The sequence below is a fragment of the Mesoplodon bidens genome (genome assembly GCF_964165515.1).
Source record: "Mesoplodon bidens genome assembly, chromosome: 8".
Lineage (NCBI taxonomy): Eukaryota > Metazoa > Chordata > Mammalia > Artiodactyla > Ziphiidae > Mesoplodon > Mesoplodon bidens.
In genome coordinates, this window is record NC_138165.1 from 33,674,334 (window position 1) to 33,701,111 (window position 26,778).

Below are 26,778 nucleotides of genomic sequence, written 5' to 3' on the forward strand. Positions count from 1 at the left end.
TTGGTCTTGTTTATGGTTTCCTTTGCTGTGCAAAAGCTTTGAAGTGGCATTAGGTCCCATTTGTTTATTTTTTTTTTTATTTCCATTTCTCTAGGAGGTGGGTCCAAAAGGATCTTGCTGTGATTTATGTCATAGAGTGTTCTGCCTATGTTTTCCTCTAAGAGTTTGATAGTGTCTGGCCTTACATTTAGGTCTTTAATCCATTTTGAGCTTATTTTTGTGTATGGTGTCAGGGAATGATCTAATATCATACTTTTACATGTCCCTGTCCAGTTTTCCCAGCACCACTTATTGAAGAGGCTGTCCTTTCTCCACTGTACATTCCTGCCTCCTTTATCAAAGATAAGGTGACCATATGTGCACAGGTTTATATCTGGGCTTTCTATCCCGTTCCATTGATCTATCTTTCTGTTTCTGTGCCAGTACCACACTGTCTTGATTACTGTAGCTTTGTAGTATAGTCTGAAGTCAAGGAGCCTGATTCCTCCAGCTCGGTGTTTCGTTCTCAAGATTGCTTTGGCTATTCGGGGTCTTTTGTTTTTCCAAACAAATTTTGAAATTTTTTGTTCTAGTTCTGTGAAAAATGCCAGTGGTAGTTTGATAGGGATTGCATTGAATCTGTAGATTGCTTTGGGTAGTATAGTCATTTTCACAATATTGATTCTTCCAATCCAGGAGCATGGTATGTCTCTCCATCTGTTTGTATCATCATTAATTTCTTTCATCAGTGTCTTATACTTTTCTGCATACAGGTCTTTTGTCTCCTTAGGTAGGTTTATTCCTAGATATTTTATTCTTTTTGTTGCAGTGGTAAATGGGAGTGTTTTCTTGATTTCACTTTCAGATTTTTCATCATTAGTGTACAGGAATGCCAGAGATTTCTGTGCATTAATTTTGTATCCTGCTACTTTACCAAATTCATTGATTAGCTCTAGTAATTTTCTGGTAGCATCTTTAGGATTCTCTGTGTATAGTATCATGTCATCTGCAAACAGTGACAGCTTTACTTCTTCTTTTCCAATTTGGATTCCTTTTATTTCCTTTTCTTCTCTGATTGCTGTGGCTAAAACTTCCAAAACTAGGTTGAATAAGAGTGGTGAGAGTGGGCAACCTTGTCTTGTTCCTGATCTTAGTGGAAATGGTTTCAGTTTTTCACCATTGAGGACAATGTTGGCTGTGGGTTTGTTATATGTGCTCTTTATTATGTTGAGGAAAGTTCCCTCTATGCCTACTTTCTGCAGGGTTTTTATCATAAATGGGTGTTGAATTTTGTCGAAAGCTTTCTCTGTATCTATTGAGATTATCATATGGTTTTTCTCCTTCAGTTTGTTAATATGGTGTATCACGTTGATTGATTTGCGTATATTGAAGAATCCTTGCATTCCTGGAATAAACCCCACTTGATCATGGTGTATGATCCTTTTAATGTACTGTTGGATTCTGTTTGCTAGTATTTTGTTGAGGATTTTTGCATCTATGTTCATCAGTGATATTGGCCTATAGTTTTCTTTCTTTGTGACATCCTTGCCTGGTTTTGGTATCAAGGTGATGGTGGCCTCGTAGAATGAGTTTGGGAGTGCTCCTCCCTCTGCTATATTTTGGAAGAGTTTGAGAAGGATAGGTGTTAGCTCTTCTCTAAATGTTTGATAGAATTCGCCTGTGAAGCCATCAGTTCCTGGGCTTTTGTTTGTTGGAAGATTTTTAATCACAGTTTCAATTTCAGTGCTTGTGATTGGTCTATTCATATTTTCTATTTCTTCCTGATTCAGTCTTGGCAGGTTGTGCATTTCTAAGAATTTGTCCATTTCTTCCAGGTTGTCCATTTTATTGGCATAGAGTTGCTTATAGTAATCTCTCATGATCTTTTGTATTTCTGCAGTGTCAGTTGTTACTTCTCCTTTTTCATTTCTAATTCTATTGATTTGAGTCTTCTCCTTTTTTTCTTGATGAGTCTGGCTAATGGTTTATCAATTTTGTTTATCTTCTCAAAGAACCAGCTTTTAGTTTTATTGATCTTTGCTATCGTTTCCTTCATTTCTTTTTCATTTATTTCTGATCTGATCTTTATGATTTCTTTCCTTCTGCTAACTTTGGGGGTTTTTTGTTCTTCTTTCTCTAATTGCTTTAGGTGCAGGGTCAGGTTGTTTACTCGAGATGTTTCCTGTTTCTTAAGGTGGTATTTTATTGCTATAAACTTCCCCCTTAGAACTGCTTTTGCTGCGTCCCATAGGTTTTGTTTTTCCTTTGCTGCTTTTAATATGATTTCTTTGTGTTTAATTTTTGACAGTTTGATTAATATGTGTCTTGGCGTATTTCTCCTTGGATTTATTCTGTATGGGACTCTCTGTGCCTCCTGGACTTGATTAACTATTTCCTTTCCCATATTAGGGAAGTTTTCATCTATAATCTCTTCAAATATTTTCTCAGTCCCTTTCTTTTTCCCTTCTTCTTCTGGAACCCCTATAATTCGAATGTTGGTGCATTTAATGTTGTCCCAGAGGTCTCTGAGACTGTCCTCTGTTCTTTTCATTCTTTTTTCTTTATTTTGCTCTGCATCAGTTATTTCCACTATTTTATCTTCCACCTCACTTATCCGTTCTTCTGCCTCAGTTATTCTGCTATTGATCCCATCTAGAGTATTTTTCATTTCATTTATTGTGTTTTTAATCGATGCTTGATTCATCTTTAGTTCTTCTAGGTCCTTGTTAACTGTTTTTTGCATTTTGTCTATTCTATTTCCAAGATTTTGGATCTTGGAAATAGAATCTTGGATCAGCTTTACTATCATTATTCTGAAGTCTTTTTCAGGTAGACTGCCTATTACCTCTTCATTTGTTAGGTCTGGTAGGTTTTTATCTTGCTCCTTCACCTGCTGTGTGTTTTTCTGTCTTCTCATTTTGCTTATCTTACTGTGTTTGGGGTCTCCTTTTTGCAGGCTGCAGATTCGTAGTTCCCGTTGTTTTTGGTGTCTGTCCCCAGTGGCTAAGGTTGTTTCAGTAGGTTGTGTAGGCTTCCTGGTGGGGGGGACTAGTGCCTGTGTTCTGGTGGTTGAAGCTCGATCTTGTCTTTCAGGTGGACAGGTCCACGTCTGGTGGTGTGTTTTGGGGTGCCTGTGGCCTTATTATGTTTTTAGGCAGCCCCTCTGCTAATGGGTGGCGTTGTGTTTCTGTCTCGCTAGTTGCTTGGCATAGGGTGACCAGCACTGTAGCTTGCTGGTCGTTGACTGAAGCTGGGTGGTGGTGTTGAGATGGAGTTCTCTGGAAGATTTTCGCTGTTTGATATTATGTGGAGCTGGGAGGTCTCTTGTGGACCTGTGTCCTGAAGTTGGCTCTCCCACTTCAGAGGCACAGCACTGACTCCTGGTTGCAGCACCAAGAGCTTTTCATCTACCCGGCTGTGAATAAAAGGGAGAAAATGTAGAAAGAAAGAACTAGTAGAAGAAAGAAAGAGAGAGAGAAAGAAAGGAAGAAGGAAAGAAAGGAAGGAAGGAAGAAAGAAGGGAGGGAGGGAGGGAGGACGGACGGAAAGAAAGGAGGGAGGGAGGGAGGAAGGAAAGAAAAAGAAAGAGTGAAAGGAAGAAGGGAGGGAGAGAGGAAGGAAAGAAAGACAGGAGGGAGGGAGGGAGGAAGGAAAGAAAGAAAGAAAGATGGGGCGGAGGGAGGGAGGGAGGAAGGGAAGGTAGGAAAAAAGAAAGGGAAAATAAAGTAAAATAGAATAAAGTATATAATATAGTAGCGTTATTAAAAATAGTAATTATTGAAAAAAAGAAAAAACGGACGGATAGAACCCTGGGACCTATGGTGGAAGCAAAGCCATACAGAGAAAATCTCACGCAGAAGCATACACATACACATTCACAAAAAGAGAATAGGGGGAAAAAATCGAAAATCTTGCTCTCAAAGTCCACCTCCTCAATTTGGGATAATTGGTTGTAAAAAGAGGAAAAGGGGAAAAAGTCTGAAATCTTGCTCTCAAAGTCCACCTCCTTAATTTGGGATGATTCACTGTCCATTCATGCACTCCACAGACGCAGGGCACATCAAGCGGATCGTGGAGCTTTAATCCGCTGCCTCCGAGGCTGCACAGAGATTTCCCTGTCTCGTCTCTGCTCTCACAGCTCCCAGGTCTCAGCCTTGGACCTAGCCCCGCCTCTGCGCGTAGGTCGCCGGAGGGCGTCCGTTCTTCGCTCAGACAGGACTGGTTTAAAGGAGCCGCTGATTCGGGGGCTCTGGCTCACTCAGGCCGAGGGGAGGGAGGGACACGCAGTGCGGGGTGGGCCTGCGGCGGCAGAGGCCGGCGTGACGTTGCACCAGCCCGAGGTGCTCTGTGCGCTTTTCCGGGGAAGCCGTCCCTGGGTCCCGGGACCCCGGCAGTGGCGGGCTGCACAGGCTCCCCGGAAGGGGGGTGGTGGACAGTGACCTGCACTCGCACACAGGCCTTGTGGCGGCGGCGGCGGCGGCAGCAGCCCCAGCATCCCACGCCCGTCTCCGGGGTCCGCGCCTCCAGCCGGGGCTTGCGCCCGTCTCTGGAGCTTCTTTAAGCAGCGCTCTTAATGCCCTCTCCTCGCGCACCAGGAAACAAAAGGGAAGAAAAAGCCTCTTGCGTCTTCGGCAGCTCCAGACTTTTTCCCCGGACTCCCTCCAGGCTAGCCGCGGCGAACCAACCCCTTCAGGCTCTTCCTGCCGCCAGCCCCAGTCCTCTCCCTGCGCTCCGACCGAAACCCGATACCCGAGCCTCAGCTCCCAGCCCCGCCCGCCCCGGCGGCCGAGCAGACAAGCCTCTCGGGCTGGTGAGTGCCGGTCGGCCCCGATCCTCTGTGTGGGAATCTCTCCGCTTTGCCCTCCACACCCCTGTTGCTGTGCTCTTCTCGGCTACTCCGAAGCTTTCCCCCTCCGCCACCCGCAGACTCTGCCCGCGAAGGGGTTTCTAGTGTGTGGAAACCTTTCCTCCTTCACGGCTCCCTCCCACTGGTGCAGGCCCCGTCCCTATCCTTTTGTCTCTGTTTATTCTTTTTTCTTTTGCCCTACCCAGGTATGTGGGGAGTTTCTTGCCTTTTGGGGGGTCTGAGGTCTTCTGTTCAGCGTTCAGTAGGTGTTCTGTAGGAGTTGTTCCACGTGTAGATGAATTTCTGATGTATCTGTGGGGAGGAAGATGATCTCCACGTCTTACTCTTCCGCCATCTTCCTCCGGACTCTAGGTTGATCTTTTAATGCTTTATTTTCCAGTAAAAGAAACTTAGGTCAAATGCCTTAATGCTTATATATGTGTGTGTAGTTTGCCAACAGTAGTGATTTTACCTAGAAGCATAGGTAAGGACCTTTTATAGACATTTAAAAATGTGACCTTTTTTCTTACTGAGAATATGTTTTCCCTACGTGCCTTTGTTTTAATAACATGCTTTTTTTAATATCAGCATTTTCACTTCTGTATTGATATAACAGATTTGTGTTATGAATAATGGTATTTGTGTTTTTAAAATAGATCATTTGTATGTCTTTCACTGAGTCTATAAATGAGAACCTCTTGGCTCAGTAAGATAGTCTGTGAATGAGGTTCTGTGTAGGTAGGACTTCTTTAGTATTAGCCATTAAATAGAACAATACATATTGATGGAAATCATTGGTGGAGATCATTGTGGAGATCATCATTCTAATACCTTTGCCTTTATTTTAGTCCAGTGGGTCTCAAACTGTAATGTGCTGGACCACTAGTATATATCACCTGGACCCCATATGCATATTCTATTTAAAATGGTACAACATGGGGCCACCTAAGCAGATCTGTATTAGAAACAAGTTCCATAGCTGATTCTAATGCTCATTGAATTTTGAGAATCACTACCTTAGAAATATTTTTATTGTGTTTTACTTTTAAATAGTTTGACTTGGAAGAAATTGCAGAAATAGTGCAGGCATTTCCCTCTGCCTTCCTCCAAACTTTCCCCAATAATAATGTCTTACATAACCATAGTACATTATCAAAACCAGGGAAGTGACTTTGGTACAATACTATTAACTTAGGTACAGACCTTATTTAGATTTCATCAGCTTTTACATGCATTCTTTATTATTTTTAAAAATTTGTCTTGATTTATAATTCTGTGAAATTTTATTACATGTATAGATTTGTGTGACATTCCACAATCAGAATACAGAACTGTTGCATCACCATAAAGGAACTCCCTCACATTACTCTTTTAAAAAAAATAATAAATTTATTTATTTATTTTATTTTTGGCTGTGTTGGGTCTTTACTGCTGCACGTGGGCTTTTTCTAGTTGCGGCGAGCGGGGGCTGCTCTTCATTGTGGTGCATGGGCTTCTCATTGCAGTGGCTTTTCTTGATGCGGAGCACAGGCTCTAGGTGCACGGGCTTCAGTATTTGTGGCACGTAGGCTCAGTAGCTGTGACTCACGGGCTCTAGAGTGCAGGCTCAGTAGTTGTGGCGCATGGGCTTAGTTGCTCCATGGCATGTGGGATCTTCCGGAATGAGGACTCGAACCCGTGTCCCCTGCATTGGCAGGCAGGTTCTTAACCACTGTGCCACCAGGGACGCCCCCTTATGTTACTCTTAATAGTTACACCTTGCCTCCAATCCTGGCAGCCAGTGATCTGTTTTCTATGACCATAAGTCTGTCACTTGGGACTCACATAAATAGAACCATATGGTATGTAACCTTTTGAGACTGGCTTTTTCACTCAGCATAATGCCCTTGAGATTATCCAATATGCTGAGTGTATCAAGGCTTGCTTTTTTATTGCTGAGTAGTGTTCCATTGTATGGATGCATCACAGTTTGTTTATTCATTCTCATGTTGGAGTACATTTGGGCTGTTCCCTGTCTGGGTTTGTTATGAGGAGAGCTGCAGTAAACATTGACATACAGGTTTTATGCAAACATAAGTTTTTGTTTCTCTCATGTAAATACCTAGGAATAGATTGCTGGGTCATATGGCATGAGTATGTAGCTTCATATTACACTGCCAAACCATTTCCTGAAGTGGCTGTGCCATTTTTGCACTCACCTTCTTCAAGTCACCTATGAGAGATCTAGTTTCTCCACATTCTTGTCTGTACTTGATATATTCAGTAGTTTTAATTTAGGTGCATAATGGTATTTCATCATAGCTTTAATTTGCATTTCCCTAAATGGATAATAATGTTGAGATCTTTTCATGTGCCTCTTTCTCACATCCTCTTTGGTAAAGTGTTCAAACCTTTGCCCATTTTATGATTGGATTCTTTGTCTTCTTACTATCACGTTTTGAGAGCTCTGTCTATATTCTGGATATTAGTCTTTTGTTGGCTATGTGACTTACAAATATTTTCTCCCAGTCTGTGGCTTGTCTTTTTATCCTCATAACTGGGTCTTTCACAGAGCAGAAGATTTTACTTTTTGATGAAGTTTAGTTTCTTGATATTCTAAAAATCTTATGGATTGTGTCTTTGATGTCATGTCTGAGACTCTTTTGCCTAAGCCTTAGTCCCAAGGATTTTCTCCTACATTTTGATCTAAACATTTTATAGTTTTATATTCTACATTTAGATCAACTTTAGGTTAATTTTTGTATCAGGTGCTACTTTAGATTTTAATATTTCTAAACTGTGAGACACTATTTCCAAGTAGTTTTTCTAGCCAATGTTTGATAAAACTTGTAGCTAGGAAACTTAACTTGGAAAATCCATTCCAAGGACTTTTCTTTATCAGTATGCAGTGAATGTTATGCCTTTGAATACGGTTTATGCCAACACACACTACTCCTCAACATAGATTTAAAACTTTAACAGAGTGGGATGACTAAATGCTGTTTGGTATTTACCAAAGTACATATTTGAGAGTAGATTATTGAGATTGTGACTTGAAAGCAACTTCTGCTTTCATTTTATGGTTAGTTAATCTACCAGTGTGCTTGCTTGGCTGACATAAACATTCCCACTGTTTAACATGCATATGTGCATATATTTTAATAATTATAACATCCACATTTCAGTTCCTTACCTAGTGTGCTTTTGAAAATTGAAAAAACATTCCAACTAAGAACTCTTTTTTTTTTTAAGACAATGTTTTTAGAGCAGTTTTAGGTTCACAGCAAAACTCAGCAGAAGATACAGGTTTCCCATAGACCCCTGTCCCCACACATGCACAGCCTCCTCCATTATCAGTATTCCCCACCAGAGTGGTACAGTTGTCACAACTGAACCTACACTGACACATCATAATCACCTGAAGTCTATAGTTTACATTAGTAATCACTCTTGATGTACATTCTACAGGTTTTGACAAAAACATAATGACATGTATTCATCTTTATAGTATCATGTAGGGTATTTTCACTGCTCTAAAAATGCTCTGTGCTCTACCTGTTCATCTCTCCCCACAACTCCTGGCAACCACTCGTCTTTTTTATTGTCTCCATATTTTTGCCTTTTCCAGAATGTAATATAGTTGGAATTATACAATATGCAGCCTTTCCAGACTGGCTCCTTGCATTTAGTAATATGAAATTAAGGCTCCTCCATGTTTTTTCATGACAACAGCTCATTTCTTTTTTAGTGGAAAAAATGGAAATAATGGGATAATATTCCATTGTCTGAATGTACCATAGTTTATTTGTCCATTGGCCTACTGAAGGACATCTAGGTTGCAAACTAAGAACATTTTAACTTCCTTTTAGAGAAGAAAATTTCTTTTTTTACATTTACTATTTTGTTGTTTCAGAGAACATAATAAGTAAAACAATTCAATTGTGGATGATTTTTTTATCTTAAATTTAATAAGTAACCTCTTTTGAAAAAGTGGAAATATAACTTTATAGGGCTTTTTATACTTAATTTTTATATGGCAAAGAGAAAAGAAGCCCAAAAAGTTTTGCATAGTCCTCTCTCCCCATGTTTATTTTAATCATTTTTGAATTTTTAAATTGTAGTGTCAAGCACATTTTTTATTTACCTTTTCAGACTAACTTCCGTAAACGGCACTGACTTTTCCATATATCAGTACATTGCCTGCAAGGCAACAAATACGAAGTTCAAAGGAAGCTTTCAGTAGATGATGATGAGCCCAGTTGCTACTGACATGTATTACCTACTGAGCAGAAGCCTATGCACAGAGTGAATGGGGCATGAAGTGAGCACTGGGTCATGGTTTTGAAGTTTCAGTTTCTTTCGGAGAAAAATTACTTGCTAATCTCTATAAATGTTTAAGAATTTAATAAGATACTAATTTTTTTTAAAAAGGATAACACTTGTTAAGGGATTATCTATGTAAAACATTTGCACAGTTCCTGGAACTAGACAGGCATTCAGTTAAGTTAGTTTTTGTAGGGTCCATTTAGGATATCTTTGAAATTGTTTGGTTGGACTAATTTCATTTTTAAGCTACTGGTATTAGAGGACCTCATGTGGTATTTCTTTAATCTACCCAGATTCTTTCCATAGCACTGAGAACACAGTGGGTGCCCAATAATATGGTTGACTGTCTTGTGACTCATTGTTTACATTGCTTTCAAGCCTGTTTTTCAACTTTGCTTATTTGTTTTGATGAATTTTTTATCTCCTCCATTGATACGCCCTTTTCTACTGAAGGCTTTTCTCATCTCTCTTCTTGTTGATGTTTGACTTTCTTAACTGTGCATAAAATAAACATCCCACATAAGATATTTAGGAAAACCCTGAGACGAGATGAAATTGCAGCAACATTTATGGGACAGATATGAGAAATTTAATATTTGATTTTTAATGTATAGATACACTTTCCTACTCTATATCTTTGTGTGGGGTTTCCTTGAGTGTGTATATATATGTGAAAATGTATTCACTTATATTTGTACATTTTTCTGTGTATAAATTATAACTCAGTGAAAAATATCAAGAGAAATTTATGTTTTCCTTCCTTCCATAAGGACCTTCCTTCTTAGAGAAAAGGAAGCAAAAATATAATGGGGTGGCTCAAGATGGCAGAGTAGAAGGACATGCACTCACGCCTTCTTGTGAGAGCACCAGAATCACAACTAACTGCTGAACAATAATCCATAGGAAGACACTGGAACTCACCAAAAAAGATACCCTACATCCAAAGACAAAGGAGAAGCTGCAGTGAGACTTTACGAGGGGCGCAATCACAATAAAATCAAATCGCATAACCTCTGGGTGGGTGACTCACAAACTGGAGAACAATTATACCACAGAAGTTCACCCACTGGAGTGAAGGTTCTGAGCCCCACATCAGGCTTCCCAACCTGCGGGTCTGGCAATGGGAGGAGGAGTTCCCAGAGAATCACCACTTGAAGGCTAGTGGGATTAGGTTGCAGGATTTTGACAGGACTGGGGGAAACAGAGACTCCACTCTTGGAGGGCACACACAAAGTAGTGTGCACATCAGGACCCAGGGGGAAGGAGCAGTGACCCCATAGGAGACTGAACCAGACCTACCTGTTAGTGTTGGAGGGTCTCCTGCAGAGGCAGGAGCTGGCTGTGGCTCACCATGGGGACAAGGACACTGGCAGCAGAAGTTCTGGGAAGTATTCCTTGGCATGAGCCCTCCCAGAGTCTGCCATTAGCCCCACCAAAGAGCTTGTAGCCTCCAGTGCTGGGTCGCCTCAGGCCAAACAACCAATAGGGAGGGAACTCAGGCCCACCCATCAGCAGACAAGCAGAATAAAGTTTTACTGAGCTCTGGGCACCAGAGCAACACCCAGCTCTACCCACCACCAGCCTCTCCCATCAGGAAACTTGCACAAGCCTCTTAGATAACCTCATCCACCAGAGGACAGACAGCAGAAACAAGAAGAACTACAATCCTGCAGCCTGTGGAACAAAAACTACATTCACAGAAAAACAGACAAAATGAAAAGGCAGAGGGCTATGTACCAGATGAAGGAACAAGATACAACCCCAGAAAAACAACTAAATGAAGTGGAGATAGGCAACCTTCCAGAAAAAGAATTCAGAATAATGATAGTGAAGATGATCCAGGACCTTGGAAAAAGAATGGAGGCAAAGATCAAGAAGATGCGAGAAATGTTTAACAAAGACCTAGAAGAATTAATTTTTCAGAGATGAACAATACAATAACTGAAATGAAAAATACAGTAGAAGGAATCAATAGCAGAATAACTGAGGCAGAAGAATGGATAAGTGACCTGGAAGACAGAATGGTGGAATTCACTGCTGTGGGACAGAAAAAAGAATGAAAAGAAATGAAGACAGCCTAAGAGACCTCTGGAGCAACATTAAACACACCAACATTCGCATTATAGGGGTCCCAGAAAGAGAAGACAGAGAAAGAAAGGACCCGAGAAAATATTTGAAAAGATTATAGTCGAAAACTTCCCTAACATGGGAAAGGAAATAGCCATCCAAGTCCAGGAAGCACAGAGAGTCCCAGGCAGGATAAACCCAAGGAGAAACACGCTGAGACACATAGTAATCAAATTGACAAAAATTAAAGACAAAGAAAAATTATTAAAACTAGCAAGGGAAAAATGACAAATAACATACAAGGGAACTCCCATAACATTAACAACTGATTTCTCAGCAGAAATTTTACAAGCCAGAAGGGAGTGGCATGATATATTTAAAGTGATGAAGGGGAAGAATCTACAACCAAGATTACTCTACCCGGCAAGGATCTCATTCAGATTTGACGGAGAAATCAAAAGCTTTACAGACAAGCAAAAGCTAAGAGAATTCAACACCACCAAACCAGCTCTACAACAAATGCTAAAGGAAATTCTCTAAGTGGGAAACACAAGAGAAGAAAAGGACCTACAAAAACAAACCCAAAACAATTTAAAAAATGGTAATAGGAACATATGTATCGATATTTACCTTAAATGTGAATGGATTAAGAGCTCCAACCAAAAGACACAGGCTGGTTGAATGGATATAAAAACAAGACTGCTATATATGCTGTCTACAAGAGACCCACTTCAGACCTTGGGACACATACAGACTGAAAGTGAGGGGATGGAAAAAGATATTCCATGCAAATGGAAATCAAAAGAAAGCTGGAGTAGCAATACTCATATCAGATAAAATAGACTGTAAAATAAAGAACATTACAAGAGACAAAGAAGGACACTACATAATGATCAAGGGATCAATTCAAGAAGAAGAAATAACAATTATAAATATATATGCACCTAATATAGGAGCACCTCAATACATAAGGCAAATGGTAACAGCTCTAGAACAGGAAATCGACAGTAACACAATAATAGTGGGGGACTTTAACACCTCACACCAATGGACAAATCATCCAGACAGAAAATTAATAAGGAAACACAAGCTTTAAATGATACAATAGCCCAGATAGATTTAATTGATATTTATAGGACATTCCATCCTAAAACAGCAGATTATACTTTCTTCTCAAATGCACATGGAAGAGTCTCCAGGATAGATCACATCTTTCTTTTTTTTCTTTAAAAGAGACAGCCTTTTAAGGATTTTAAGGATTTTTTTAAGGATTTTTTTTTAAGGATTTTTACATTGAAGACTTCAAAAAGTAGTAGGTTTTTAGAACTTATTTACCTGTATTTAAAAGGAAGTGTTGACAAAGATTTGCCAGAAATAATCTGAACAAGTGGGAAAATACAGCTAATACTACTGAAACCTACTAAAATAACTCCAGGTCATATGGTTTATCCAACATAACGATACCTCTCAATGCGGTCACTGATATGAAACTGACTGCTTCTTTTCTAAACACACAGTGGTATAATTAACAATATTCAGTCACTTCTGTTCTTTCCTGAATATATAAAATTAAAATACCAATTAAAAAACTAATATATTCTTCTCTGTCAATGTTTCTTACAGGTACAGTTTCAATATTTTCATTCAGTAGTGGTGTGGTTTAAGAGATTTTTCATTCACACATCAAACAACAATCCACCCAAAGGGAATTGATAGTCTATAGGCTCCTAGTGCAAATAAAGAGTTCGGGAATGCAGCAACTGGCCTTTCTAAAATACAAAACAGATAAAATTCTTAGACGATAACATGCAATAAGCTCTACTAAGCAGCTGGCCACGGAACTAGAACGTCTGATCATTTTCCTGGTGATTTCAATGGGATTCCAGATGTTTCTAAACTCAACTTGAACTCTCAGGCTTTGTATTTTGCTTTTCCAGTTTTGCTAATGACACAAACATTCAAATCCCTGAAGTATTCATTATAGTCAAGGGCATATCCTACAACAAACTTGTCTGGAATTTCAAATCCAGCAAAGTCTGGTCTATATCCAACACTTTGAGGTGTCCTTTTCACCAGCAAGCTTGCAACCTTGACCAGCTTTGGATTATGCTGCTTGACCAAGGAAAGCAAGGTTTGCATTGTTTTGCCAGTGTCAATTATATCTTCAACAATCAAGACATTCTTTCCAGTGAAAGTTGAGAGATCATCTCCACCAATTACTTTTATGTCACCTGTTGACTGGTCATTACAGTAGCTCTTCAGCCTGATAAAATCTACAGTCATAGGTATAGATATATCACTTTCTGTTTAGTGCTTTGATGTAATCCAGCAGGTCAGCAAAGAATTTATAGCCCCCCTTGAGCACACAGAGGGCCACGATGTGGTGGCCTCCCATCTCCTTCATCACATCTCGAGCCTGTCCATAATTAGTCCATGAGGAATAAACACTTTTTCCAAATCCTCAGCATAATGATTAGGTATACAAAATAAATCTAGGTCAAACCTGGTTCATCATCACTAATCACGATGCTGGGGCTGCGGGTCACCATAACAGAGCTGGCTGGTGTGCAGGCTGAGGGAAGACTGGGGAGGAGGAAGCTGGCAGCAGGACCAAGCAGGAGGTGGCACCACATAGGAAAGCCCAGGATAGATCACATCTTGGCTCACAAATCAAGCCTTGGTATATTTATGAAAATTGAAATCCTATCAGGCATCTTTTCCAACCACAATCCTGTGAGATTAGAAATCAATTACAGGGGAAAAATGGTAAAAAACATAAACACATGGAGGCCAAACAGTACGTTACTATATAACCAAGAGATCACTGAAGAAATCAGAGGAAATCAAAAAATACCTGGAGACAAATGACAACAAAAACACGATGATCCAAAACCTATGGAATGCAGCAAAAGCAGTTCTAAGAGGGAAGTTTATAGCAATACAAGCCTACCTCAAGAAACAAGAAAAACCTCAAACAATCTAACCTTACACCTAAAGGAACTAGAGAAAGAAGAATAAACAAAACCCAAAGTTAGTAGAAGGAAAGAAATCATGAAGATCAGAGCAGAAATAAATGAAATCGAAACAAAGCAATAGCAAAGATCAATAAAACTAAAAGCTGGTTCTTTGAGAAGATAAACAAAATTGATAAACCATTAGCCAGATTCATCAAGAAAAAGTGGGAGAGGACTCAGATCAATAAAATTAGAAATGAAAAAGGAGAAGTTGCAAAGGACACCACAGAAATAGAAAACACCGTAAGAGACTACTACAAGAAACTCTATGCCAATAAAATGGACAACCTGGAAGAAATGGACAAATTCTTAGAAAGGTATAACATTCCAAGACTGAACCAGGAAAAAATAGAAAATATGAGCAGACCAATCACAAGTAATGAAATTGAAACTGTGATTAAAAATCTTCCAACAAACAAAAGTCCAGGACCAGATGGCTTCACAGGTGAATTTTATCAAACATTTAGAGAAGAGCTAACACCCTTCCTCAAAACTACAATGAGGTATCAACTCACACTGGTAAGAATGGGCATTATCAGAAAATCTACAAACAACAAATGCTGGAGAGGGTGTGGAGAAAAGTGAACCCTCTTGCACTGTTGGTGGGAATGTAAATTGATACAGCCACTATGGAGAACAGTACGGAGGTTCCTTAAAAAACTAAAAATATGGCCCAGTAATCCCACTACTGGGCATATACCTAGAGAAAACCATAATTCAAAAAGACACATGCACCCCAATGTTCATTGCAGCACTGTTTACAATAGCCAGGTCATGGAAGCAACATAAATGCCCATCAAAAGATGAATGAATAAAGAAGAAATGGTACATATATTCAATGGAATATTACTCCGCCATAAAAAGGAACGCAATTGGGTCTTTTGTAGAAACGTGGATGGACCTAGAGACTGTCACACAGAGTGAAGTAAGTCAGAAAGAGAAAAACAGATATCGTATATTAACACATATACGTGGAATCTAGAAAAATGGTACAGCTGAACTGGTTTGCAAGGCAGAAGTAGAGACAGAGATGTAGAGAACAGACATATGGACAACAAGGGGGGGAAGCAAGTGGCGGGGTGGGATGAATTGGGAGATTTGGGTTGACATATACACACTAAGATGTATAAAATAGATTAATAAGAACCTGCTTATAAAGATAAATAAAATCAAAAAAAGAAGCAATGTGATGTTTGTAAAAATGCTAACCATATAAAGCTAAGTTGGGATGTAAATATATATATATATATAATGGGAATTTAAATTTGGAAAAGTTATTATTAAACTTTGGGACTACTTTTAAGATTGTTACATTGAGTGATTCTGAGACCTTCCTGAATTTACACGAACTTGATTGACCTAAGTAGCAACCTTCTGGCAGTGTTTCAGACATCACAAAGTTCTTAGGAAGGTAAATCATTAACTCTCATTGAATACCTACTATCTGTCAGGCGTTGTACTAGACTAGTGGTTCTCAAACTTGGCTGCACTTTAGAATTGCTTGGGGAGATTTTAAAATTCCCATAGCCAGTAAATCAGAATTTCCGGGTGTGGGGCCTGAACTTCAGCATTTTATAAAATTCCTCAGGTGAGTCCATTATGTAGCCAAATTTGAGCACCACTGGGTGAAGCGTGGGCTGAGATGGGTGGGGCTAGGCGTTGGCCCCCTCTTTTGAGTGGTCGGAGAACCACTATACAAGGAGGACACATTTGATCTGCTGTCTGGATGAGCTGAAGGAGCAGGCAGTTTGAAATTCTGTGGTGGAAACATTTGGGGCAGAGGGAGCAGCTCTGCAAGTCCCTCAGATGTGAAGGAAGGGAAGGAAGGCCAGTGTGAATTACACGGGGAGTTGCAACTGAGTAAACAGAGGGGAGGTTGGCAGGGGCTGGCTCAGTGATTTCTTAGATGTTAGCATGCATCAGAAGCACTTGGAGAGTTTTGTCGAAGGTGCATTGCAGGGCTTTACCCTCTCTGTTTCTGATTATTTAGGTCTGGGGTAGGGCCTGAGAATTTGCATTTCTAACAAGGTCCCAGGTGCTGCTCTGAAATCACACTTTGAGGACCACCAGGCTGGCTCATCTAGGGCTTTGCAAACCAAGAACAGGAATTTGGTTTTATTCTCAATGTATTGGGAGACCAGTGAAGGGTCAGAGATGTGATGTGGTCTGATTTACATATTTAAAAGATCACTCTTGGGCTTCCCTAGTGGCTCAGTGGTTAAGAATCTGCCTGCCAGTGCAGGAGACACGGGTTCAAGCCCTGTTCCGGGAAGATCCCACGTGCTGCGGAGCAACTAAGCCCATGCGCCACAACTCTGAGCCTGCGCTCTAGAGCCCGTGAACCACAACTGCTGAGCCCACACACCACAACTACTAGAGCCCGTGTGCCTAGAGCCTGTGCTCTGCAACAAGAGAAGCCACTGCAATGAGGAGCCTGTGTGGCACAATGAAGAGTAGCCCCTGGTTGTCACAACTAGAGAAAGCCCGTGTGCAGCACTGAAGACCCAGTGCAGCCAAAAATAAATAAGTAAAAATAAATATATTAAAAAAAAAAAGATCACTCTTGACTACTGCAGAGAATAATACATTTTAAGGGACAAGAGCCGAAAGCGGGGAGACAAGTCAGGGGGCTGTTGGAGCAGTCCAGTCAAGAGCTGATGGCTTAATTGCCAGGTGGTAGCAGAGGAACTGGTGAAAAGTATACAGGTTCAGGATGTGTTTTAGAGCTAAAAGCCCACAAGACTTGATAATGAATTGGAAATAGGAGATAGGCATAGAGAGGAATTAAAATACACCTAGAATTTTTCCTTGAGTTAACAAGGGGGTTAGTGTGGAGCCATTCCCAGGGATGGGGGGGACTTGGGGGACGCTTGGATGAGAATTGGGGGTAGAGAGGAGAATCAAGAGTTTTGATTCTGAGATACCTGTGGGACATTCAAATGGCAAAGACCATGAGATTATTGGGCATATAAGTGAGAACTCAATAAACAGGTCAGGGTTGGAAACGTGAATTTGAGAGTCATCAACTTGCAGATGGTGTTTAAAGCCATGGAATTTCATGAAATTACTTGGGCCTGAGGATTGTAGAAGAGAAGAGAAGGGGGCAGACAAGGAGCCCTGGGGTGGCCTCAACACTTAGAAATCAGACAAAGAGATAAGGGCATTGAGACTGAGGAGTGGCAGTAAAGACGGAGGAAAACAGTAGGTTGTATTGTCACACAAAGCCAAGGGAAGAGAATCCCAAGCAGAGGGCTTGAAGTGTGTCCTTATTGGAATTTAGGCGCTTACTCAAATGTGAGATGAGATGTATAATTATCTATTAGATTTGAACACACGTAGATGATTGGTGACCTTGACAAGAGAAATGTCTGTTAAGAGTCATATAATGCCTTGGGAGTCCCCTTGTTGCCTTTTGTCACTGCTTGTCTTTTAAAGCCACTTAGATATATTTACTTTGATTAGATATAAGGCTCATCAAGAAAAGGGACCTTTTGTTCTTAATTGCATTCCCCCAAGCACATAGCACAGTGTTATGCCCACCATTGGGACAGATTTTTGTTTAATATAATCTTCTCTTGTTTCATTAAACCCAGAGAGACACACTAAGAAATTGTTTTGAAGAACTGATCTCCACTTTATAGTTAAAATGCGTAAGGTAGGAACCATCAAAACATTGCCAGATACTGTACTTCAAAGGACTGTCTTGTCAACACTTACCATAATGCATCTAATGTTTGATAGCCCTCTGTACTGAGAGAGGGTGGCTGTTAAATTTCTTTTTGGTCATTAGAATGTGATACTTTAAAAACCTATTGTTTTAAGACTTATAATTCCGTTTTTTTATTTTGTCTTTAATATCAAAGCTGTATTTTTGTATAGTATTTCTCTGAATCTATGAGGATACTATATAAATAAAGCAAACAGATGAAAGCCCATTGGACTTGAGTAGCTTATTAAGGATGCAAGTATTGATATATCTCATATACAATTGAAAGATTTTTTTCTTTCAAACAAAGTAGAGGTATTTGAGTAGATTTCTGTTGTTTTGCTGAGCATCTCTTATTCCTTTTCATTTATTTTAAGGATATTAATATTGACAGGGATGGAGTGATGATTACAGTGGACACATGATTTTGAAGTGCTTTGTAGATCAAGTGATAAAAAAAAGTCAGTAGTGGTAGCAGGATACCATTCAAATGGTAATTTGAATTCTCTGTTAAAATTAAGTTTGGGTATTTTAAAGATCAGTTATTGAATAACATGGAATCGTACCTTAATTTTCATTATGAACATTGAATATAATATTGAGATAATTTTCATGAATAAAACAATGTTTTACCTAAACGATAATTTACCGTGGCTTGTTATTTTTAGGGCTTGAGTGGTGAATTTTTGCATTGACACAGAAAAGGTTTCTATCTCAAATATCTTTTCAGTATAACCTTCTCTCCGCCACCCTTGTGTAAAATTTGTTGCTGTAACTGTTGAAGGTAGTGGCCTCTGAGGAGCTTATGTGGAAATCACTTGAGCAGGAAACTGGCCCAAACATCATTCCCATTTAAAAGGGTGGGGGGACTTCAATGGCAGTTACTTCATTTTTAATATATTAATGAAAACTAGCATTTGTCTAAGCTATAAATTACAGTTGTTATTGCATGTTGATGTATTACTCTGCTTTACCAGAATTTCCTATGCTTAGATTATGTTAAAAGCTTTGATTATTTTCACTGTACTTTTGGCTTTGGGTGACATTTAATTTAATTTTGTTATCGTTTCCAAGCATCTCAACTAAGAAATGTAAAACATTGGGAGAGATGTGAGTAGGTAAAAGCTATTTTAAAACTTTTGCTGGTGAGTAAGAGATCAAGTAAGTTAACAAAGTCTTAAATCTACTTAGGATTCAGGCCAAATCCAGGCCTCTGCCTGGTATTCTTTTTACTAGACTATACCATGTAGTGAGCAAACTTTAACTGGATAGACACATTCCTGAATTTAATGTAAATGGATCACAGTCGGGAACCAACATATAAATGATCCTACAGGCTCTTCCTCCTAAATACTACTATTCTTTCAAGAACTGAGTCCCTTTTTTCTTTGAAGTTACCTTAATACCTGCCTTCACATCCCCACAGAGCTCATTTTAGCTTGCTCTCATTGCTCTGAGTCTTCAAGGTTACCCATCTGTTTTATGACACTTTGTTTTTTTGCTTTGTATTTGTTGTTTAATTACTTACATATTGCATCTTCCCTGTTGGATTTCTAATTCATTGTGGAAGGATCGTGGTTTGATTCTCAACATGCTTTCCAATTTTCGGGACCAAAGGTGACCAATGCTTTATTATAATAATAGAGAGCACTAAGATGTTCTTAATAGAAGTTCCATGTAAATAATGCTTCAACAAGTGCTTTGTTCTGCTTTCCTTTTTTTTTTTTTTTTTAAGTTGGTTTACCTTTAGTAATTTAAGATGGGTTTTGGGGGCTTCCCTGGTGGCACAGTGGTTAAGAACCCGCTTGCCAATGCAGGGGACACGGGTTTGAGCCCTGGTCCGGGAAGATCCCACATGCCGTGGAGCAACTAAGCCCATGCGCCACAACTACTGAGCCTGAGCTCTAGGGCCTGCGAACCACAGCAACTGAGCCCGCGTGCCACAACTACTCTAGGCCCGCGCGCCTAGAGCCTGTGCTCCGCAACAAGGGAAGCCACCACAGTGAGAAGCCTGCGCACCGCAACGAAGAGTAGCCCCTACTTGCCACTACTAGAGAAAGCCTGTGCGCAGCAACGAAGACCCAAATGCAGCCATAAACAAACAAACAAACAAATAAAGTTATAAGATGGGTTTTCATCATAGACTCAAAGTACCTTAGGAAATAAGACAGTCATACATATAAGAACATTAAAACTGTTAGAGTTCATTGCGGTGTGCAATAGGGAAAATGTACCAAGGAATTGTGATTCAATATGAACCTTGAAGGATAGATAATATAGATAAAGGCAGAGAGAATGGGGAGGGCATTCAAACGGTGACTTGGGGGAGCAAAACTTGGAGATGGGAAGGTGCCTTCAATGATGAAAGCAGGGGGTGGGGAGCTGATGGTAGCAGCAGGAAGTGCCTATCAGACCTTCTATGGTACCACTTCTCTTGAAAGCGAAGTCCATTTTGTGGGCAAGGTTGTTCTTGATGCTTTACCTACCTGCGCATGGTGGCTGGGCTTGTTGTCTGACCTTCCTCATGAAACTCTTCTAAAGCCCTAAGGTTCCCAGTTATTCCTTGCTAATAAGTCCAGTGCATAGTTTTCAATACTCATCTTCTTAAAAATAAAACATAATCAGTTTCTAAAACCTAACACAGCTAATTCTGAGTACCTTGGTGGTAAGACCTTTTTTCCTTCCCAATTACGTGCTTAGGTACCTCATCTTTGTGGGAGGTATTCACTGAATGCATTCATTCAGTAAATATGAGTGCCTACCATGTGGCAGACATTATTCTAGAGATTTTATACATTAGCAAATATGTGTGACACCAGGCAGTGGAGACAAGAACCTATACTCATGGGATTAATTACTCTAATGGAAGGAGACAGGATAAACAAGTATGTTAGTTGCCCTGACAAGCCCTCAGACAAAAGTAAGGCAGAGAAATAGAGGTGTTAATCTTAAGGTCAGGAACAGACTGTGCAGAGGAACCTGAGTAGGAATTGTCCTAAGTGTGTTCAAGGAAAAGGCAAGAGTCATAGGATCGGAGTGCAGTGAGCCTAGGGCGAAAGCTAGGGGAGCTTGGAGAGGCTAGAAGTAAGGGACGACAGATTATCAAACTCCAGATTTTATTTTGGCTGAGGTCGGAAGCCGTTGGAGGATGGGAAAGGAAGTTCTGTGATCAAACTTAACATTTTAAGAGGATCACTCCAGCTGCTATGTTGAGAATAAAGTGTAAAGTGACAAGTTTGGGAGCAGGAAGACCACTTAGCAGCTTGAACAGAGGTGTTTGGTATCAAGGTTGTTGATGGATTCTGGGTCTATTTATAATATAGAGCTGGCAGAATTTGTCAAGGGATTGGATTTTACGTGTGTGAGAGAGGAGATTTTTGGCCCAAGCAACTGAAAGAATTGAGATTTACTAGGGCTTCCCTGGGGGTGCAGTGGTTGAGAGTCCGCCTGCCGATGCAGGGGACATGGGTTCGTTCCCCGGTCCGGGAGGATCCCACATGCCGCGGAGCGGCTGGGCCCGTGAGCCATGGCCACTGAGCCTGCGCATCCGGAGCCTGTGCTCCGCAACGGGAGAGGCTGCAACAGTGAGAGGCCCGCGTACCGCAAAAAAAAAAAAAAAAAGAATTGAGATTTACTGAGATGGGAAGACTTGGAGAGGAAAACATTTGGTTTGGAGGAGATGGGAAGAGGAATTGGAGGTTTAGCTGGAGATTCCAGTTAGTCATCTGAGTCCAGATGTCAAGTAGGCATTGAATTTATAAATCTGGAGTCTAAGGGAGAGGAGATCCAAGCTGACTCTTTGGCATTTAAGATTTTCTTCATAGACATTTTGCAAAATTCTTGTTGTATTTATTGTAATAATTTTTAAAATTTATTTTGGTTGCTACTGTAAAAGAAGTTTTTTCTTTCATTATACTTTGACTAGGTTTTGCTTATGTTTACATAGGCTATTGATGCTGGCATGTATCATTTTGTGCCAAGCCACCTTGCTGAATTCTCTTAATTTATAAAAGCTTTTTCATAGATTCACTGATTTCTCTTCTCCTTTGACTTTTCTGTGGAATTTTACCAAACTCTTCAATTCTGAGAAGTACCACTTTCTTTCATGGCTTGATTTGCTTTCCTTTGCCTAAAGTATCAATTATTTCTTGTCTTTTCATGTGAGTTTCTATTCATTCCCCCAAACCCAACTCATGTTTCCCATCTTGTCAAACATTTCTGGATTCCTAGGAAAGTTTCTCTTCCTATGAGCTGCAGCTGTACCATCTGCATACCTGTATTAGAACAATCATCAAAATTTATTCTAATTTTGTATATATCTTTCAGTCCTTTTGGGGAAGGAGAACTGGGTCTTACTGTCTTTACATCCCCAGTGTTTAGCTGAATCTGCTACATGGTTGTCTGTTACAGGATAAATGTTTGTTGAATAGATGAGTAGTCAATTTGGGCAGATTAAAAACATTTGGAAATTGGATAAAGTTTTTCTTCATATAGATTTTATAAACTTGTTGCATTTATTGAAACACTTCTAAAAATTCATTTTTGTCACTATTGTAAAAAATATTTTCTAATAATAATAAATATTAGGTAAATATTTATAAATAAATATTTATTTATAATAAATAAATAATAAATATTTATTAAATATTAGATAAATATTTATAAATATTATAAATATTTTCTAATAATAATAAATATTTTCTAAAGCTTTCTAAAGTTATTTTCTATAGCTTTGCAGTTATACTCCTAAAAATTAAAGGCCTATTAATTTAGAAAATTAATGTAGGAACCTTGTTTCTGTTTTTTCATGATGCTGAGTGCACAAACGTGCTTGGATTTGTAAGACCTTAAATTCTGAAAATACTTAATGGCTGGATGTTACGTATTTACTTACAAAGAAGGCCTTCTATTTTGCATGGTTTTTATTTTTGCCTAGGAATCATCAAAGCATTGAATTGGCCATGCGTAGAATGTCTACTACTGTTTCTGTTATAAATCAGTTAAGGGGTGTCCTAGTAAGTGACACTGAAACATATTTATTGGAATAATTATTTGTAACATTTTTTATTGAAATAGAAATATACTTTATCAAATAACCAATCACAGTTCACTGTTCATTGCTAAGCACAGTGGGAAATACAGCATGCTTCTTTCTTACACGGAGTAATAAATGTAGGCAGAGAGATGAAACTGGTACCCAGGGGAAAAAAATGGGAAAAATGTTACATTTGTGTAATCTGTTGTATGTGCCTTATAGGGAGACATTTGATATAGGGGGGTGGTAGGAGGGTGTTTTCAGCTAGATTTTTTTTTTTTTTTTTTGCGGTACGCGGGCCTCTCACTGTTGCGGCCTCTCCCGTTGCGGAGCACAGGCTCCGGACGCGCAGGCCCAGCGGCCATGGCTCACGGGCCCAGCTGCTCCGCGGCATGTGGGATCTTCCCAGAGCGGGGCACGAACCCATGTCCCCTGCATCGGCAGGCGGACTCCCAACCACTGCGCCACCAGGGAAGACCTTCAGCTAGATTTTGAAGCATAGGTAGAGTTTAATCTGGATAGAGAGGCAGAATACGCTAGATTGGAAAAAAAATAGAATGAGAGGCACAAAGGTAAGAGCTATTAGGAGGTGTGGAAATGAGATACTGATTTCCATCCTAGGACAGTAAGAAGTTTTATAATTTGTTCCACCAAAGAAAATGCAGTACTTTTGCTTCGCTGTAGTGAACACACATTAATTGAATTTAATGAAGGCCGATATCAGATCTCTTTTGTTATCATGTTTCTTTGTATTGCCAAGTAATGCAAGCATATTGTTGAAAAGAAACAAACAAATATGCTGATTTTAAAAGGCAGAAAAAAAGTTTACTTAATTCCATCATCCCTAGTAAGCTAACAGTTAACATTTTAGTGCATTTTTTTCCCTAGGTGTGAAAAACATACATACACACATTTTGTGTTTTTATTAAATGAGATCCTATTAGCAAATTATTTTAAAAATACGTATATTTTATTCTCTGTGTTTTGTTTTTGTTTTAGGAGAAAACCAAAAGCCAAGGCACCGCTTCCTCCAGCTGAGACCAAATACCTTGATGCCTCTTCAGTTGATGATTCTGTAGAATCTTCTGCTTTTATCATGGAACAGAAAGAAAACATGATAGATAAAGATATTGAACTCTTGGTGGTTCTACCTGGGGATGTTATCAAATCTACTACTGTTCATGGCAGGTACGATGGAGTGAAGGAAATACCAGGACTTCCCTTTCTTCTTCTGTAATTGAAACCCTCTGTTGTAGACTTCTTGATTTTTTTCTTTGACAGATACTTTATTCATCACTCAGTTTACTTATCTATTAAAAAAGTAAATGCTAAAAGGTATTAAAATTTTTATAACAATGCTTTAAATATCAAATGTATGAATTCCACAGCCCCAGTGAAGTGACTCTTGGAATTTGGAACTATTTTACATTTTGTTAGTCATTAAAAAAAAATTTTTTTTAATAGCCTTTTCCAGAGGAACAGTCATCAGTTTTATTGATTTTCTAAGTCAAACTTACAAAGCAAGCCAGGGACCCATAAGAAAACTCTTTTCCTTCCCTTCCAAATTATTCTTTCTGTTTTAAGCCGCTTCTCCAAATTTGACTTTGCAGAAGTTATTAACTACTCTTAAAGGTAATACTCTTTTATTTATCAAAACAGATAAATCTGTCTGTAAAACTAGCAGGATTTTTCACATCATTGAATGATTTAATAAATTTATTTAAAATGTAGATAAATTTAATAGAAACATAGAATTAAACTTTAATCCAGCGAGAAGGGAATATGTGATTTAGGAGATTGATATTTTTAATACCTGAATAAAAATTGGAAAAATGGAATAAAGCCAAGTGTAATTTTCCATTTCATTTTGAAGTGGAAAGTTACATAAGTTGTATACTTGGTCTTGTTCCACCTTTCACCTTCAACTACCCGTTTGTTATCAAGAGTCCTGCTTTAGAAATTTAAACTATTTTGACCTTAGTATTGCATGTGTATGTGTATGTATATATGTGTGTGTAGAACGAAAGAATAAGCAGGCAACATATTGAGTACTGCATTTTTGCAATGTGGTTTTATCTAGATGAAATTTATTCAAGATAACCTTAATCTTGAGATTTATTCTTAAGATTATGTACAACTTTATGAATTATTGAAAGTCCATGAAAATAGAAAAGTTCAGCATTAGCAAACAATACATAGTATTGTGTATTAAATTCTCATTAAATTTAAGTAAGTTGCACTTTGCCATTTATTTTGTATTGGAAGTAGTTTTGGAGATGACCCATTGAACCATATTTAGGAGGTTGAGAACCCTGTGACTGACCTTGGTGGGCTTCCACCTTAGATGCAGGCGGGTTTTGCCTCTTCTGAGGGAGGAAGGCATCTTGTAAGTTAGAGACAGTGGCCATCGCATCATCTTCAATCCTTGAAATCACACCATTACCCTGGTTTTAAAATAATAATGGTAGTGGATGTGGCTAGGGGTAGTAAAGGCAATTCCTCTATGTTCCCTGAATTCAAGGTAATTTTTTTAAAAAGTCAGTATTTTTTCCTAGTTTTTCACTGATGCTGACAGGTGACAATGGTTTCATTATCAGTACTCCTCAAAATTTCATCTTGAATATACCAGTCATCTGTTTATATTGCCATCTTCTCTACTATCAGCCTTCTGGGTTCTTTTGTTTGTTTGTTTGTTTTTAAACCTCAGTGACTTCAGTATTAGAATCACAGGTTTCCCCTCTATCCTGTCACCCATTATAATTACTTTAAACTTTTCCACATGCTACCCTGAGCTAACTTTTCTTCTGTTTCCTTGACTCCGGGAAAATACATCCATAGTGTACATCCCCTGTCCACCTGGACTGTGGTATCTCACCACTTTGAAGCTGATCCAATACTGAGATCTTAGGTTCTCTCTTTGACATAACTTTTTTGAATCTAGCTTATCCACTTTCTCTTTCTTAATTGGATTTGTTCTTCATCCTCCCTATTAGGTCTAATTGATGATCTCTTCCTGTTGCTGCATTTTTCTTCATATTTGACTTGGATTCTGCATCAGTCATTTCTACCACACTTGTACTTACAAGGACCCTAGATTTTCCCCACCCTTTTGACCTTCCAGCATGTTTGCCTTCCAGGTTCCTAAACTGGAGTAATTTTCGATCAGTCAGCTTTTTGTTTCTGGGCCACCAACTGTTGTTGAATTGCTTCAGTTTTCTTATCTATAAAAAATGTTTTATAACTGAATTGTTGGGATTAAATGAAATACTTATCAGTGCCTGGCAGATAGTGACTTCCACCATTTTCTTTTGAGAACTGTTTTCCTTAACCCTGGGCTCTCTCCATTCATTCCCCACCCTCAGGTTAATCTGACTAAAACATCCCTCTGTTTGTGGCACTCGCTTTGATAAAAGACTGCGGGGATGGCAATTCAACAAAGTAAGGAAGTCCAAGCTAACAAGCCTGGACACTGGGCCACCTTCTTCTCTTCCCCTCTGGAGTTAAGCAGTCTTTCCTTCACTACTCCCCTTTAAATAGCTTAAGCTTCAGCCGCATGACTCTTTGATTCTACAGATACTCTACTTTTTCCACCTCCACACTTTTTTTGGAAAGCCATTCCATCTTGAGTACCTTACCAGCCACATTTTATCCAGTTAATGTAGTTCAAGTGACACTTTTGATTTAAAGGCTCCCTGATCTCCCCAGAATGAACTATTACCTCTGATTTCCAAACTCTTCTGACACTTTATACCATTGATAGGACAATCATACATTGTCCTATGCTATAATTTATATGTGTATCTTATCTTCTTAAATAAACCATAAG

The 26,778-nt window shown here is 39.2% G+C and overlaps 1 protein-coding gene and 1 pseudogene across 6 annotated transcripts in view; one reads left to right on the forward strand and one right to left on the reverse strand.

Moving 5' to 3' along the window:
• Window positions 1-26,778, forward strand: part of COBLL1 (cordon-bleu WH2 repeat protein like 1) — a 165,425-nt gene that overhangs the window by 78,383 nt on the left and 60,264 nt on the right. For all 5 annotated transcript variants that reach the window (XM_081242218.1, XM_081242219.1, XM_081242217.1 and 2 more), the window contains one exon: window positions 23,952-24,140. In XM_081242218.1, coding sequence (XP_081098344.1) covers window positions 23,952-24,140 — 189 coding nt within the window. The remainder of the gene's footprint in view (window positions 1-23,951; window positions 24,141-26,778) is intronic.
• Window positions 12,947-13,746, reverse strand: LOC308621696 (hypoxanthine-guanine phosphoribosyltransferase-like; annotated as a pseudogene). The gene has a single exon. The product of its transcript is annotated as a hypoxanthine-guanine phosphoribosyltransferase-like (transcript).